Here is a 14201-nt window from a genome sequence, read left to right as displayed (position 1 = left end):
GCTATAAGTCTTTATCCATTTTTGAAAATTGTATTGTAAATTGTAAGAATTTCTGAATACTACTACTATAAAATATAATTGCTTATCTATGTATATTCTCCCTGCATGATATCAAGACTTGGCTATAAATCTCTATTCATTATGAGTATGACCCCATTTTTTTACAAAAAGTGCCGAATTGCAACTTTGTCCCAATCTCTTTTCTGTTTACGGTAGATGAAATTTTTTTTTACAATCCGAATTACATTAAGAGATTGTTGGGCATAAAATGAGTGTGCCCCGTGTATAGTATGTTTCTAAATTTAGATAAATGAAATTTGGCTAAATACTGATTTGAACAAATCTTGAGCAATAAGAGAGAATCTATATACAATCACCTATGAAAGATATATAGTTTTTAATGTACGAAATGACTATAAACATTAAATTAATTTCTAAAAATTAATAATTGCAAATATTTTAAGTGAAAAGAACATATTAAACAATGAAAAAACAAGTAGGTAAAAATAATGAACAATTACATAAATAGTATTTAATAAACAAAATAAAAATTATATAAAATTATTTGGAGTTAAGGAAGCCAGATACAGATCCTTCTATCCAATGCTCTGGTCTTGCCTTTGTAGCAAGGAATAGTGAGAAAACGTATCCTGGGCTGTCGATTGACTGGCTTCCGCGTTGTTGTGTCCTGAAAACAGGGCATTCGTAAGTAACTTCCATTTTATAAGGTAATGGAAGCTGTGCAGGTTTAATGTGGATAACAGGTAAACTGTTCTTCTTATCAGCAGTTCCACACTCTGCAAGCTGGTCTTTTGCGAAATCCCAACGAGCTCCTTCGATGAAGATTCCATCGATGTAAATTCCTTCTTCGGGTGGATCTGTCATTCTTTGTTGTTGTGCAATGTCCAAAGGAGTTGTCATCCAGCCAAGTGATTGCAATGGAACATTGTGAGTATGTGCATACTTCTGGAGCAAAGCCATGAGGAACTCTTCCGGTCTGAAGAAAGCTCCAATCTTGTAAACCAATGGACTTCCATTTCTTATCCAGTTATCAATGAAGAAAACTCTGTTTCTTAAATCATTGATGTAATCATTTAAGTTCGAGATACTTGGGAATGAAACATTCAGCCATCTCTCTGGAACTCTGTTAAGTAAGATACTCTTGAGAATTACTTCATAAGCATCATCCAAAAGAATTGTTCCGTTCAATGCATCTTTGAGAATTGAAAGATTTCTGTTGATTGTTTCGATCAAAATTGTGAACTTTGAGACTTCATGAGAAATAACAGCTTCAATTGTTTGATCTTCTGCTTCTATTCTCTTCTTTACAGCTGTTTCGTTGAACAATGGAGGAATCTGTGAAGAGATTTCAGTGATTCTCTGCAATCTTGAATCATTTTGTTTAACAACATTAATTGCTGTTGTTACAGGTTGAAGTTCAAGAAGATTGTTGAAAAGCTTCGTCGCTCTTCTCTTTTTTGTGACTTGAACTGCATTGTTACTAAGTCCAACAAGCGGTCCATCTGCTTCATCCTTCCAATCTGTAATTGCAGCAATTGTTTGCTTCAAACTTGATGTGAAAGGAGGAATCTTCAATTGTTCGCAGAGCTGGTAATTTGTTGCAGTTATTCCTTCATTGAAATACTTGTTTGCAAGGCAATCAAGTGTTCTTCTATCCCATTCATCTGTTACAGAGCCTCCGTAGTTCATTTCGCTCAACAAGAAAACGAAATGTTCCAAAGGCAAAGTAGCTGTTCTTGTCTCCGACATCAATGTTTGTAACTGATGCTTGGAAATTGCGAAATCAGAGAAAGAGAAACTATAAGGATTATTCCAACCAAGAGATCCGAATTGTAGTCTTTCAACTACAACTGAATGGAAGAAACAAAGATGGAATAATAATTGTTTTGCAACAGTATGATCTCCACTTGTTGTGTATTCAGCCTCATTCAGAGAGTTGAACAATCTAAGCATGTTGTTCTTGAATCCTGAAGCTGTTTCGTAGATGACTTTCTGTGACATGAACAATAAACCAATTGGGAAATTAGGAACACTTGAAGTAACGCAAAGTAATCTGAAGTTTGGATGCAAATTCTTCTTTTGTATTGTTGAAAGAACGAATTCAACTCTTGGCATCCAACTCAATGACAAATGACAGTTCTGCAACAACAGAATGTATCCTTCTAATGCACACTTCTGTATCAAAGCTTCAGCAGCTGGTCCACGACCTCTTCCGAGTGAGTAATACTTGAGATATCTCGTTGAATCCATTGCTTCCAAAGCATTTTGGATATCTTCTGTTGGATCAGTTCCTGGAGATGCGACGAAGATAATTGGTTCTTGAGAATTAGCGTCTTTGAGGATAGACTGCATTGATGAAATAGGAACACTGGATATCTCTAATCCGAGAACATCTGTAACGAATTTTGTCAAAACTGCTTGTGTTCTGTCCAATCTAAGGTATTTCAACAGAATTGTTCTCTGGAAAGGAGTTAATTGTTCTTTAGTTGGGAATTGTTCCTTTTCTGGTTGTGGCAAGTTGCAGTACCTCTCCCATGCGAACTCGTTTGCTCTGATTGAGCCAATTATTCCTTTAAATGCTTGGTTTACGTTTTCAAGAGCTCTCAAATATCCCCATCTATCATCTGTCATCCATTTGATTGGGGATTTCTCAATGACAGGAGCCAAAGCAAGCAAAGCAGAGATCTCTTCAGGAGTTATCTTGTTGTCTGCTTCTAGAACTCTTATTGCTGCCAAAGTTGAATACAAAAGTTTGTGTCTGTTGAACAAACTCAAAGAAATTCTTGTGAAAACAGTTCTTTGAATTGCTCTTGTGAAAGCATGTATTTGTTGGAGATGATCACTTGGATGGTTTGCTTTGGAAAGAGCATCTCTAAATGTCTTATCGAACCACTTAAGAGAGAATTGATACATTGGATCAATCTTGCAGAAATCTGCTGCACAGAAATACAATATTGTTGCTCTTTCAACAACAGGCAAATAGTGTTTCTTGAACTGAGAAATTTGTTGTTCTGTCTTTTCTGATGCTGATATCTGCAAGGTAATATTCTGTGCTGTCTTCTTTGCAACACTTAGTGTTTCTATCGCAGAATCATCTGCCAAAATATCTTTTCCTTCTGAATCTGAAACAATTTTGAGAATTTCAAGTTCGGTTTCATTGAGTTTTGCGATGTTTTCTGCATTTGATTCCATGAGTTGGATTCTCTTCTTATCCAAATCCGATTTCTCAACTTCAATCATTGTGTTCAAGAGCAAATCAGTCAATCCGTCTCTTGTCGCTCTGAAGTTAATCAACAAACAAGTTGAACAAACTTCTGGAGAGAATTGTGGTGATGGATTTTGTGTCGTCAAATACAATCTGAAGTTTGTATTGTATGAGATTATATCTCCACCCAGAACAATCTGTTTCTTGTTGTCAACAGTTGCGATTTCTCTGTTGAGAATAGGAGCAATTGAAGGATCCAATTCTGTAGCAACATTTTCAATGATTACTTGTTGTCCTTGAGAAACAGCGGCGCAAAGAGATTGCATGAAATCTGGCTGGTCAACTCTCAAAACTCTCAAGTTTTCTCTGTAGTTTTCACGCAACCATTTCAAACCTGAATTCTGTGGATCAATCAAAAGAGGAATTGAAACATCATTTTCTGTGATGATCAATGCGTTTTCAATTGATTGCTGGTCATTAGGAAGTCCTTTAATAATCCAATCTCTTATTGTTATGTCTGTTCCAAGTGCATCAACAATAGAGAAGTCTTCTGAGTATTTGATAGCGTGTTTAGACAAAAATTCTTTCCATTTCTGGACTAATTTCGCTCTGTAGGAAGGAGAGAAAGCTCCAAGATAAACCAAAATGGCTGAAATCAATATTGTATCACCTAAAATGAATTTAGCGCCATTTCTAAGTTTAGTTGCTTTCTCATCCCATCTTGTACTTTCATTTGTAAGTCCTGAAACTAATTTTCTTGCTCTTGCAAGTCTTGCTTCTGTATCTTTAACAGTATTTGTAAGTTCTTTCTCTTGCAATTGAGTATCAGATAATTTCGTCTGCATATCCTTCAAGTGGGCTTCGATTTCTTCCAAATGATCTCTGCTTTCTGTTAATTGTGCGTTAGTTTCTTGTAACAATCTTTCTGCTTCTTCAGCCATCTTTTGTTTTGGTAAAATTTCTTGGTAAACATGCCAGTAATCAAATGAAGCACAAACCCATTCATACAAAGCAGCAACAGCTTGGAAAGATGCATTTGCTGCTCGAAGTTTCTCCATTCTCGCCGGTTTCTCTTTAGGAACATATTTCTTCAATTTGTTTATTTGGTCTTGAGTCAATCTTTCCACCTTGAAATTAGTTACGTTTTTAACAAATTGAACATCATTAAGCAAAGCAATTGTCTCTGGCCAATAGTCATCTTCACGTAATCCTGTTGACGGGTTATCAACCTTTTTTGGATTTCTGTTGAACATGATACAAATTGCATCAAATGTATCTCTCATTCCTGTTGAAGGAGCATGTAATTTCTTGATAGAAACCAAAGAATCTTTGTCGAGTTTCATGACAGCAGCTTGTGCATCAGATAACAAAGGTTGTGCAAGTTTGAGTTGTTCCTGAGCAATTTTGTTTGCTTTGTTTGCTTCGGAAGCATTCTTTTCTGCAACTAAACTTTGTTGTTTGACAACTTCTCGGCTCTTCTCAGCTTCATCCTTTGAAATTGTTAATTCTTGGACGAGCTTTTCCATGTCTTTACTCATTCTATCTAATTCAGGAATGTCGTGGTCGTGTTTTTCTGTCATTTCACCAATCATTTGTCCAGTTAATTTGATCTTGGAGACACCATTTTCGTAATCTCTTGCTTTCTCAGCATTTTCTCTTTGTTTGATTTTGAGTTTCTTATGGAAAATCTTCAACAAGAAGAAGTACAAAGAGGGAGTAATAGAAACAACTTGTCCTGTTTCTTCAATGAAGTTTCTTGCTTCTTGTTCAACACATTTATGGATTTCGACACAAGTAGAAACAACAGAATGAACAACATCAGGAGAACCAACAGAGTTAGATCCCAAAGAATCTTGTGCAATTGTTTCAAGAGCTGAATCAGACCATGGAATGATCCAATCAACAATGCATTCATTTCTTATTACTTGGAAAGACAACATGATGTCATGGAAGACTTTTCCAAATGGAGAAACAATCAAAAAGATATGTAAGTTGTTGCAAACTCTTCTTCTCATTAATTCATGATAATCACAATCAACAGCAACTTCTGTTGCAGCAATTTCACTCTTTAATATCTCGAATTCATCACGTTCGTAAAGACGAGGAATTTCTCCATATAACATCAGATTTTCTAAGTCTTCTAATTGTTCTCTCATCAGTATTTGTGCATCTGTTATAATGAATCCTGTAACTTCATCGTGTGTACAACATTTCTTGATCAATCTCTTCATGTCTTCGTGCCATTCACTAAGTCCATATCCTTTTGTAACTGAAATAGAGAATTGGTCGATATTTTCAATATGAAGCATTAATTTTGTTAATGATCTTCTCCAAGATCCTTTCATTCCAACAAGTAAACAATGTCCTCTTACTAAAGTTGTTGCTCTTGATAAAGCTGAAATGTGTTCAACAGCTTCGTGGAACAAAGTCATGTTTAATTGTTGGCTTGCTGATCTGTTGTGTTCTTCCAACATCGAAGCACAATAAGCCAAGACTTGGTCTGGTTTCTGTTTGACTTCTTTGTAAATTTGTGTCGCATCTGAGAAATTGTTGAACATCAAGAAGTTCTGGCCATTGATAGCACTGTATTGGATCTTGAAGTGTTTCAAGCATGATTCAACAACGTTTTTATTGAACCATTCTCTATCATCTGTTGTATTCAATCTATCATAGATTTCTCTATACATTTCATGATAGAATAATCTGATGAAATCAACATCATTCTTGATATTCATTGTTCCAACGAGTAATATTCCTTTGAGGATTCTCATGATTGTTCTCAGATTGAAGTTATAATGTGGTTTGGAAGGAATAGGAAGCATTTGATCATGGCATTGATCAACAATTTCTGTAACACATGCAACAACATTCTTTGTGATGTCGTGAACTGATTGAATGAATTTGGACAAGTTCTTCTGATACATTGTCAAAACAATTGATTGGATTGTTGGTTTGGTATATTTCGGCTGGTAAATGTAGAAGAAATTGCGAATAAATCTTGGTGAAATTGCATATCTTCCACTGCCTTTCATTTGTGTGGAAATTAACAAAGTGTAACCAATTAATTCACTGAACTCTGATGTGTAATGCCAACCTCCATAAGTCACAAGTTCTCTCATGAGTTCAATGGCAGGTTGTGTCAAGAATCCATCAGGTTCTATTGATGCCAAATTATCAATGAAGAAAACAAGTTTATCGCCAGGTAAAGGACCATAAATTCCTTGTTGTTTATGCATGTATTGTGATGTGAAATCCATAAACATCTTCGGAGTTGTTATGGCAGAACAATCGAATTTACCTGTGATATAAGGTTGTTTGTTGAAGAACTTTGTTTGAAGTGTATTCATTATCAGAGATTTGCCTGATTCTGGGCCTTGTATCAAAGTGTTTTTGTAGTTCGCAACAAGTAACCTCGAAAGGAAAAATGTTGATGCAATTTCGTTTGTTGGAACAACTTGGTGATCTAAGTTTTCTTGGTCAGTAAAGTTCATGTTTGTGACATTATCCAACCATGGAATCCATGAATATTTCGTGAGATCAGCGAAATAATCAAAGACAGATCCACGTTGTGGATAAATACATCTTGAATTGTTTGTTTCGGCAATGTTTCTGACGAAATGATCGAAAGCATTTCTTCCATCTTCATCCAAGAAACTTCCGAAAGCCCATGTCATGCAGAACTGGAATATTCTCTCAAAGATGATTTCTCTGTTGTCAACTTCTATGTAAGGAATTCTTTCACTTGTTGACATTGTAAAATGTGAATAATAAATGTTAGAATCAATTCTATCTCTGTTTCCTGATGGTAAATCGTCATCATCCATATCATCTTTCGCTGGTTTAGATAACAATGGCATGAAGCAATCGAGTAACTTCAAAAAGTTCGAAACAGCAATGTTAGGAGTGATTCTAATAACTGTTTTCACATCAGTTGATATGAATTGGACATAGGAATTCATGTAAATTTCTGCTTGTGATTTGATTATTTTGATAACATCTGGAAACTGGTCGTGTTTGTTGCACCATCCATCAATTAAATCTTGCCATTTGATGGAGACTTGATCGAAATAAATCAAACCACAACGAGAAACAGTTGCTGGTGTTGCATTGATCAAATTATCAACTTCAAACAACATCTTTGTTTTTGAATCCAAAGGAATTCTTTCGTTGTTTGGAAGACACAATAATTTGTTATCATCCAACAAAGTATTCATTGATTCAATCCAAACAGCATCAATTGGACCATCAGCGATGATTAAATGAGGCTGTTTTCTTTCAGCAAACCAGCAGTTTCTCAATAATCTAGATACAATACCATCCTTCCATTCTGAGGTTGCTGGATTGTATAAACCATACATCTCTGTAATAGAAACTGATTTCGGATTCAAACAATCAATTAAAATTGGATTTGGATCATCTTCGAAAGCTTTTTGAAGAACTTTCCATGAGGTTGATTTTCCACTCAATGTTCCACCAACTAAGATCAAGCCATGTCTTACTTGTAATATGTAATACAACTCGTAGATCTTGTTGATGAGTTTCTCGTTCTTTGAAAGATTCATCTTTTCCATTGCGCCTTCAACTTTCTTGATGAAATCTTCAGGAGCTGTTGATTCATCCTTAATGTTCGGGAAAACATCTCTTAAAATATTGTTAAAGATAGGGGTATCATCAGCAAGTAATCTTGGTAATGTGCAATCTTTGATAGCTCTTAAAATGATTGTTTCTTTATCTTCTTCTGTTTCTGCTCCTTTCTTGTGCAATTCGTTGATTCCTGTTGTTAAAATTGCCTTCATTTGTCTCAATCCCCAATCATATTGATTTGATTTGTTCAACATAAGCTTTCCGAGTTTGAAAACAGCTGTTACTTCCTTGGAAATCTTGTTAGCTGCATCAAAGCCTCCAGAAAGCAAAATAATCTCCGAAATGTGTTGATAATCAGGTTCAATCATAACAATTGTTCTAAACAACAATTTAATGTTGTCAGGGAGTTGAGAACGACCTGCATAACCTGGATTTAATGTGATTGTTATACCCAAGTTCCTGTTGATTGTTATTTCTCTTGTATCTAACAGGAATGTGTCATCAACAGCTGCCATTGCGTTTTGTATTGTCTTGATTTGTTGACCAATAATTGACAAAACTTCAATGTTAATTCTGTTGAATTCATCGAAACATGCCCAAGCACCTGACCCACTAATTCCTGCCAAGAACTGTGACATGATTTCAGGACCAACTTCTTCTGAACAGTTATAGACAATGCATGGTCTTCCAAGTGCTTTCGCAAGGTTTCTGATTGTCTCTGTTTTTCCTGTACCTGCAGGACCAATTGGAGAAGCTCCCAAGAACATTTTCATTGCAGAAAGCATTGTTTGGTAACATCTATCTGTTAAAGGAGTTAATACTAATCGTGGTGAATTGCCAACGTATTCATAAGTGTATTCAAATGAGTTATTCAATGATTTAACAATGATCAAGTCATCTTCTGAATAATATCTCAATTGTTGGATCCAAAGGAATGCATCGACATCATTGATTTCATTATCAATAAGTTCTTCAAGTTTATCTCTGTTATGTACTTCTGATGTAAGTATTGAACTCAATAAAATGCGTTCTTGTGGTGTATGTTCTTCTTTTACAAATTTTGACAAAGTTTGGAAGTTTTCTTTGAATTTTGGAAGAACTAAATTCAAACCTTTAAATCTGTGTTGTTTAAGTGCATTGGTTATTGATTGTGTGAACAAGATCTGGTTGACAACCATAATAACTTGTGCAGGATAATCCAAGATCCACTGTTCTCTTGGTTTCTTTGAATAATTGGAAATTGCTGCCTTCATTTGATCTTTGAGTGTTACATGGATTTCATCATCAAGATAATTGAGCCAATCTTCGATTTCTTTGTTCATTGTATCAACTTGTTGAACGAGTTTAAGTGATTCACCTGTAGAATCATTGATTTCTAAGATTGCGTTTTCATTCGTTCTCTTAAATCCATGAACATATTCGAAGATTTTTGGCATGGAATCCTGGATTTTGTCGAATTCAGCTGTATGTGACAAAATGTAAACCAATTCATCGTTTGATATGAAGAAGAATCTTGGAAATGCAACTCGCTTTTGCTCTAAGAATTGTGTCAATCCTAAAACAACCTTTTCGAGTTTTGTTGAGCATTCGACGAGTTGTTCCATTAATTCATCTCTTTGCATTATTGTGTAAAAGTTTGGATGGTTATGAGCCATTGTCATGATTTTAGACCAAATTGTGTTGCATATTGCCCAATAACTTGCCTCTGTTTTTAGTTTCTGTCCTATAGATGTTCCTGCAAAGATTGGTTGTAGATATAACCATGCTGTTTGGCATTTCATCCATGCTTCAATCATTGCACGAGATTTTCTCAAGAAAGCAATTCTTTCATTCGCTTGATCTTTAACTTGTGTTATGAAAGGACTTGCAAGCATTGATTGCGTAGCAACTAATTGGTCATCAATCAACATCAACAAATCATCAACTTGTTGTAAAATGAAATGACCAGAATTTCTGAATTGAACAGTAACAAATTGTGTTGTTCTAAGTTCAGCATCCATTTTATCAAGAGCTGCTTCGATGTTGTATTCTTGGGCAGCAACATTAGCAATATCTGATATCTGTGCATCCCATTCTTCCAACTTGTACTGCAAGAAAGTACTCAACGATGTTTCGACAGTTGGTTTGACTTCGAAACCAGTAATTTGCGAAATCTTGTCCCAATGCTGTCTTTTGATGCCTTGGTGTCTGAGTTTTGTGATTAATGGTAATCTCTTCTTGAAGCCTTCTATTTGCTGTATCAAAGGAGCAACAACTCTTGTCAATAAGACAGGTTGATTTGTCAATTCTTTCTTTAGTTTTGACAATTGTTTTGACGCGTGATTAACAAACAAAGTTATTTGGTCGGCTCTTATTTGATGGAAAGGAGTATCCAACCAACTTTGATAGTTCATGACCCAGTCATTAGCAATATTCCATAGCTGATGCAATGGTGTGAATTCGTCACCTAACTTGATTAATATTCTGCAAGCATTTGGTTCGAATTCGAATAGTTTTTCATGTTTGTTGTAAGTTTGTTGCAATTCCTGGAGATGTTTCAATTGGAATGAAATTGCATTGATCTTTTCAACAGCTTCTGATGTATATTCTAAATCATTGTATTTAGCAATGAATGTTGTTAATGTTTCTGATATTGCCAATGCATCGTTTTCAAGCTGTTTCTGGTTATTCTTCAATTCTTTAATCATCTTAATTCTTGCTTCTGTTATCATTTTCTCTGTTTCATCAATTCTTTGGTTAGTTACAACAGGCATATTATAAGCTTTATAAATGTAATGGAAATCAGAATCACTTGTTTCAAATCTGTAGTCTTCCAAGAATTGGAATTCATTCTTTATCCTTTCAATTTTATATTGTCTTGTCTTTTTATTTTCAATAACTGTGTTCAAATATTTTCTTAGTTCTGCGAGTTCTTCAGGAGTATTTGGAGATTTTTGGAGTTCAACTTTGATTGATGTAAACTCGTTGTTTAATGAATTAACAGTTTGTATCATGTACTTGTTAATCAAAGACAAATAAGACTTCTGGAGATTCTCCAAATGATTAATTGTCATTTGTTTGAAAGAAGCAGTCATTACTCTGAAAATTCCAGCATTATAATATGGTTTCATTTTCTTTTTAAGATCAGCAATTCTGTCTTTGAAATCATCAAGATGTACTTTGTATTCTTCAAGTGTTCTCGTATGTGATGGATCGAAATCATATGCGTAATCATCGGGATCTAATGATAAATACTTCTCAAGATATCTGTAACTGTTAATAAACTCATTTAACTGAGAAAACAAACCTTTCAACATTTCAATCAATGATGATTTGGCTTCAGCGATACTGTCCAAACAATCAATGAATTTGATCTTTAATGGTTCGCCTTTCATCGATGTAAATAAAGGTAATTCGGTAATTGTTGTTTCAACTTGAGCTAGTAATGACATTACTTGGTCTTGGAATGTTTCCGGTGTTGGCATGAACTCTAGTTTGTTGTCAGGAGCATAATATAAATCAATAAAGAACAAAGCATGGTAATCTCTATCTGTTACATCTTTTGGTTTAAATAATTCAAGATATCTCGTTAATGTATTCGATGTTATATCTAATAACATGGTGTGCATCATGCGCTGAGTTACACCAACCATAAGAGAATTGCGTCGATTGATCTCTTGTTTGTCAATTTTTGGTTTTTCTTCTTTATTTTTATCGTCTTTTGATTTTTCATCGACACTTTTCTGATCTAATGGTTTTTCTATCTTTGCGAAGACGTCTTTCAGGCGTTTCTCTATTGCTGTACGAATTTCAACTGACTGGGAGCCAAGAAATGTATATTGGCGAGTAATAAAATCTTCTAATGCTAATACTTTGTTGAAATTATCGAGAATAAGGCTTCTTGAACGTGAAACTTGGAATATATCCCATATAGAGAACAATCCGTTCATTATAACTGCATCACCATATAATAAATTATCTTTGATATACTGTTGTGCCTTTGCAAACGATGAAATTGTTGTAACGAGACCAGATTCTGGTACTTTTGGTGGTTCTTCTTCAAGTAACATGAATTCTTCACGATTTGGAACTAAAGGATTATGATTAATTTCATTAATAAAATTAAGCTTGTTATTTAACAGTTTAAAGTCAGGTTTGATCTGTTCTTCGATAATTGAATTTCCTTTGTCTTGAATATCCGTTGATAGACGTTTAAGAATTCCATCAACTGCATTTTGCGGTAAATCTGGTAATTCTTTCGTTGGCATTAAAGAAACACGAGTATTAAACCTAATAGTTGCTTCGTAAATTGTACAAGCGTGTCTAGCGACTTTTACACGTTCTTCAAATTTATCAGGATCTTCACGAAGGAATCTGATGTTAAAACGAGGAACTTTCTTTTCCTTAACCTTTCCTTTTTCTTTTGGTTCCCATTGTATTGTAAATAATTGAGTTTCTTCATTAAAATCTATAACTTTGCAAGGTAACCATTTAGTTTGTCCATTGAAATCAGTAAATTTCGATACAGCTCGAGGATCTTTCATTAATTCAGGTATATCAAATTGTGCACATGATAAATCATCGAAGTATTCAAGAGGCAAAAATTTGGTATCAGTTATTGAATCTGGATCTTGTAAAGGAGGAAGTGGTTCTGCCGGCGAGACAAACTTAGATCGAAGAATTTCTTGCAAATTTGTAGTTGTTTTTCCTTCAGGAAAATCAATTTTTGGTTCTGGCATGACTTTTGCAGGCGAATTCATATTTGGTGTTTGTATTTTAAATGTATGTGTTGATCTTAAACTCATTGATGATACTAAATTACGCTTTTCTTTCTCTCTTTGTGAAGGCTGATACGTTTCAGGCGTCTGCGCTTGAGATGGATATGAAATTCTTGGTTGTTTAAGTTGCGATTGTGCTGTAAGATGTTCTATAAGTCGAGGATCTTTTGCTTCAACTTTCGGATTTAAACTCCATTCACCAATAACTGGAGTTTTAATGGTTTCTTCCGGTATAGTCTTCTTAAGACTCTTGTTTAAAATCTTTTCTTCGTTCATTTTCTCTTCTCTTTCAATGAGGCGAGATTTTCCTCGCTGAAATCTCCCTCTCGCGAACATTGTAAAACACGTTTTTTTATAAAAAATCTTGATACATTTAGGATATGCTAAAATTGCATGTGAAATAATTATACCTGTTATAATGTAACAATAAAAATTATACCAATTTGCTCAAAAATGCTAATTCAATCATAATTTCTATATCATGTTGTATTTCCGACCTGCATAAACCCTAGATTTATCGAAATTTTGATTGTTTACCCAAGTGTTATAATATTATAATCAGCATACATCAATAAATTCAAAACTTTGAAAAAAAGGCCAAATTTCTTTCTCATTCAGGGTGTGAATATCTTTTTCATTCCATTGAGTATTTGATTTAGTTGTAATCACAATTACAATAAACATAATTCATTTTAAAATAAAATGAGATTTATGTCTAAATCTATTAGGAGAAACTTGCATTTTGCGAAATATATATATACGGAAAACAAAATTCATGTAGCTGAGAAAAATTTATAATTGAGCTTATCAGTTCGAAATGACATGGTATTTCGAAACATTTAGTAATTAATTATTCCTATATATGCTGTGAATTATTGTATTGTGGGCTGAAAGTAGCTGTCATGCAAAGTAATTCAATACTCAATAATATGTAAATTTGAAATTATTTTTCATTATGTTATAAATAATGCCGGCTTTGAGAAAGGAATATTTTGTTAGTCTGAATCGTCAATTTAGAAATTTTCTTTACAGTTTAGAAACTTGTTGACAGTGGAAAACCAAGCACCAATTTGGAGGATATGAGAAGTAAATTAAACTGTCTATAGAAAAAGATCGATTTATGGAAAAAGAAAATGTTTTACAAAATAGATTTTTGCGGCCCAATATGATTTCCTGTTTGACTGTATTAAAATTGAATATAGGATATTACTGAATAAATAGACCCAAAACTCAAAATAGTAAAAAATTGTGAGTGTCAATCCGAAATTTGATTGATTCCGTTTTAATCAACAGATAAAAAACTTGGAAAACTATGAAGTTTTGATTGACTTCAGAACCCATCAAAAATTGAAGACACCTGAATTTTTGAATAAAGTTTAAGAGGTTTATTACAAATAGAATGACAAAATAATTTGTTGATTTTCTGGCAAGATATGTTATCCTTTTAAATTTCGAAATGAGTCTGCTCACGATCATTAATTGAGAAATCGATCAATTTTTGTAGAAAAATGAACATCGAATTATTACACTTATATTCAACCATTAAAGCAATATCACTTATTTAAATTGAAATTTTTGTTACAAAAATCTTGTCGATTACTTCCACCATGAAAAAATTGTAGTACCTAAGAGCA

The 14201-nt window shown here is 34.0% G+C and overlaps 1 protein-coding gene across 1 annotated transcript, besides 1 other annotated feature; it reads right to left on the bottom strand.

The window, feature by feature from the left end:
* Positions 1-199: part of a mobile genetic element that runs on past the window's edge.
* A 362-nt stretch (positions 200-561) lies between these two features.
* On the bottom strand, positions 562-12903 carry TVAGG3_0987300 (dynein heavy chain family protein family; the record flags this gene model as incomplete). The annotated part of the gene is made up of 1 exon (XM_001582498.1): positions 562-12903. The coding sequence occupies one exon, from the start codon at positions 12901-12903 to the stop codon at positions 562-564; it is 12342 nt and encodes a 4113-aa protein (XP_001582548.1).
* Between the last annotated feature and the right edge of the window lie 1298 nt (positions 12904-14201).

Source organism: Trichomonas vaginalis, chromosome I (genome assembly GCF_026262505.1).
Source record: "Trichomonas vaginalis G3 chromosome I, whole genome shotgun sequence".
NCBI classification, from domain to species: Eukaryota; Parabasalia; order Trichomonadida; family Trichomonadidae; genus Trichomonas; species Trichomonas vaginalis.
This window is presented reverse-complemented; position numbering and strand designations above follow the sequence as displayed.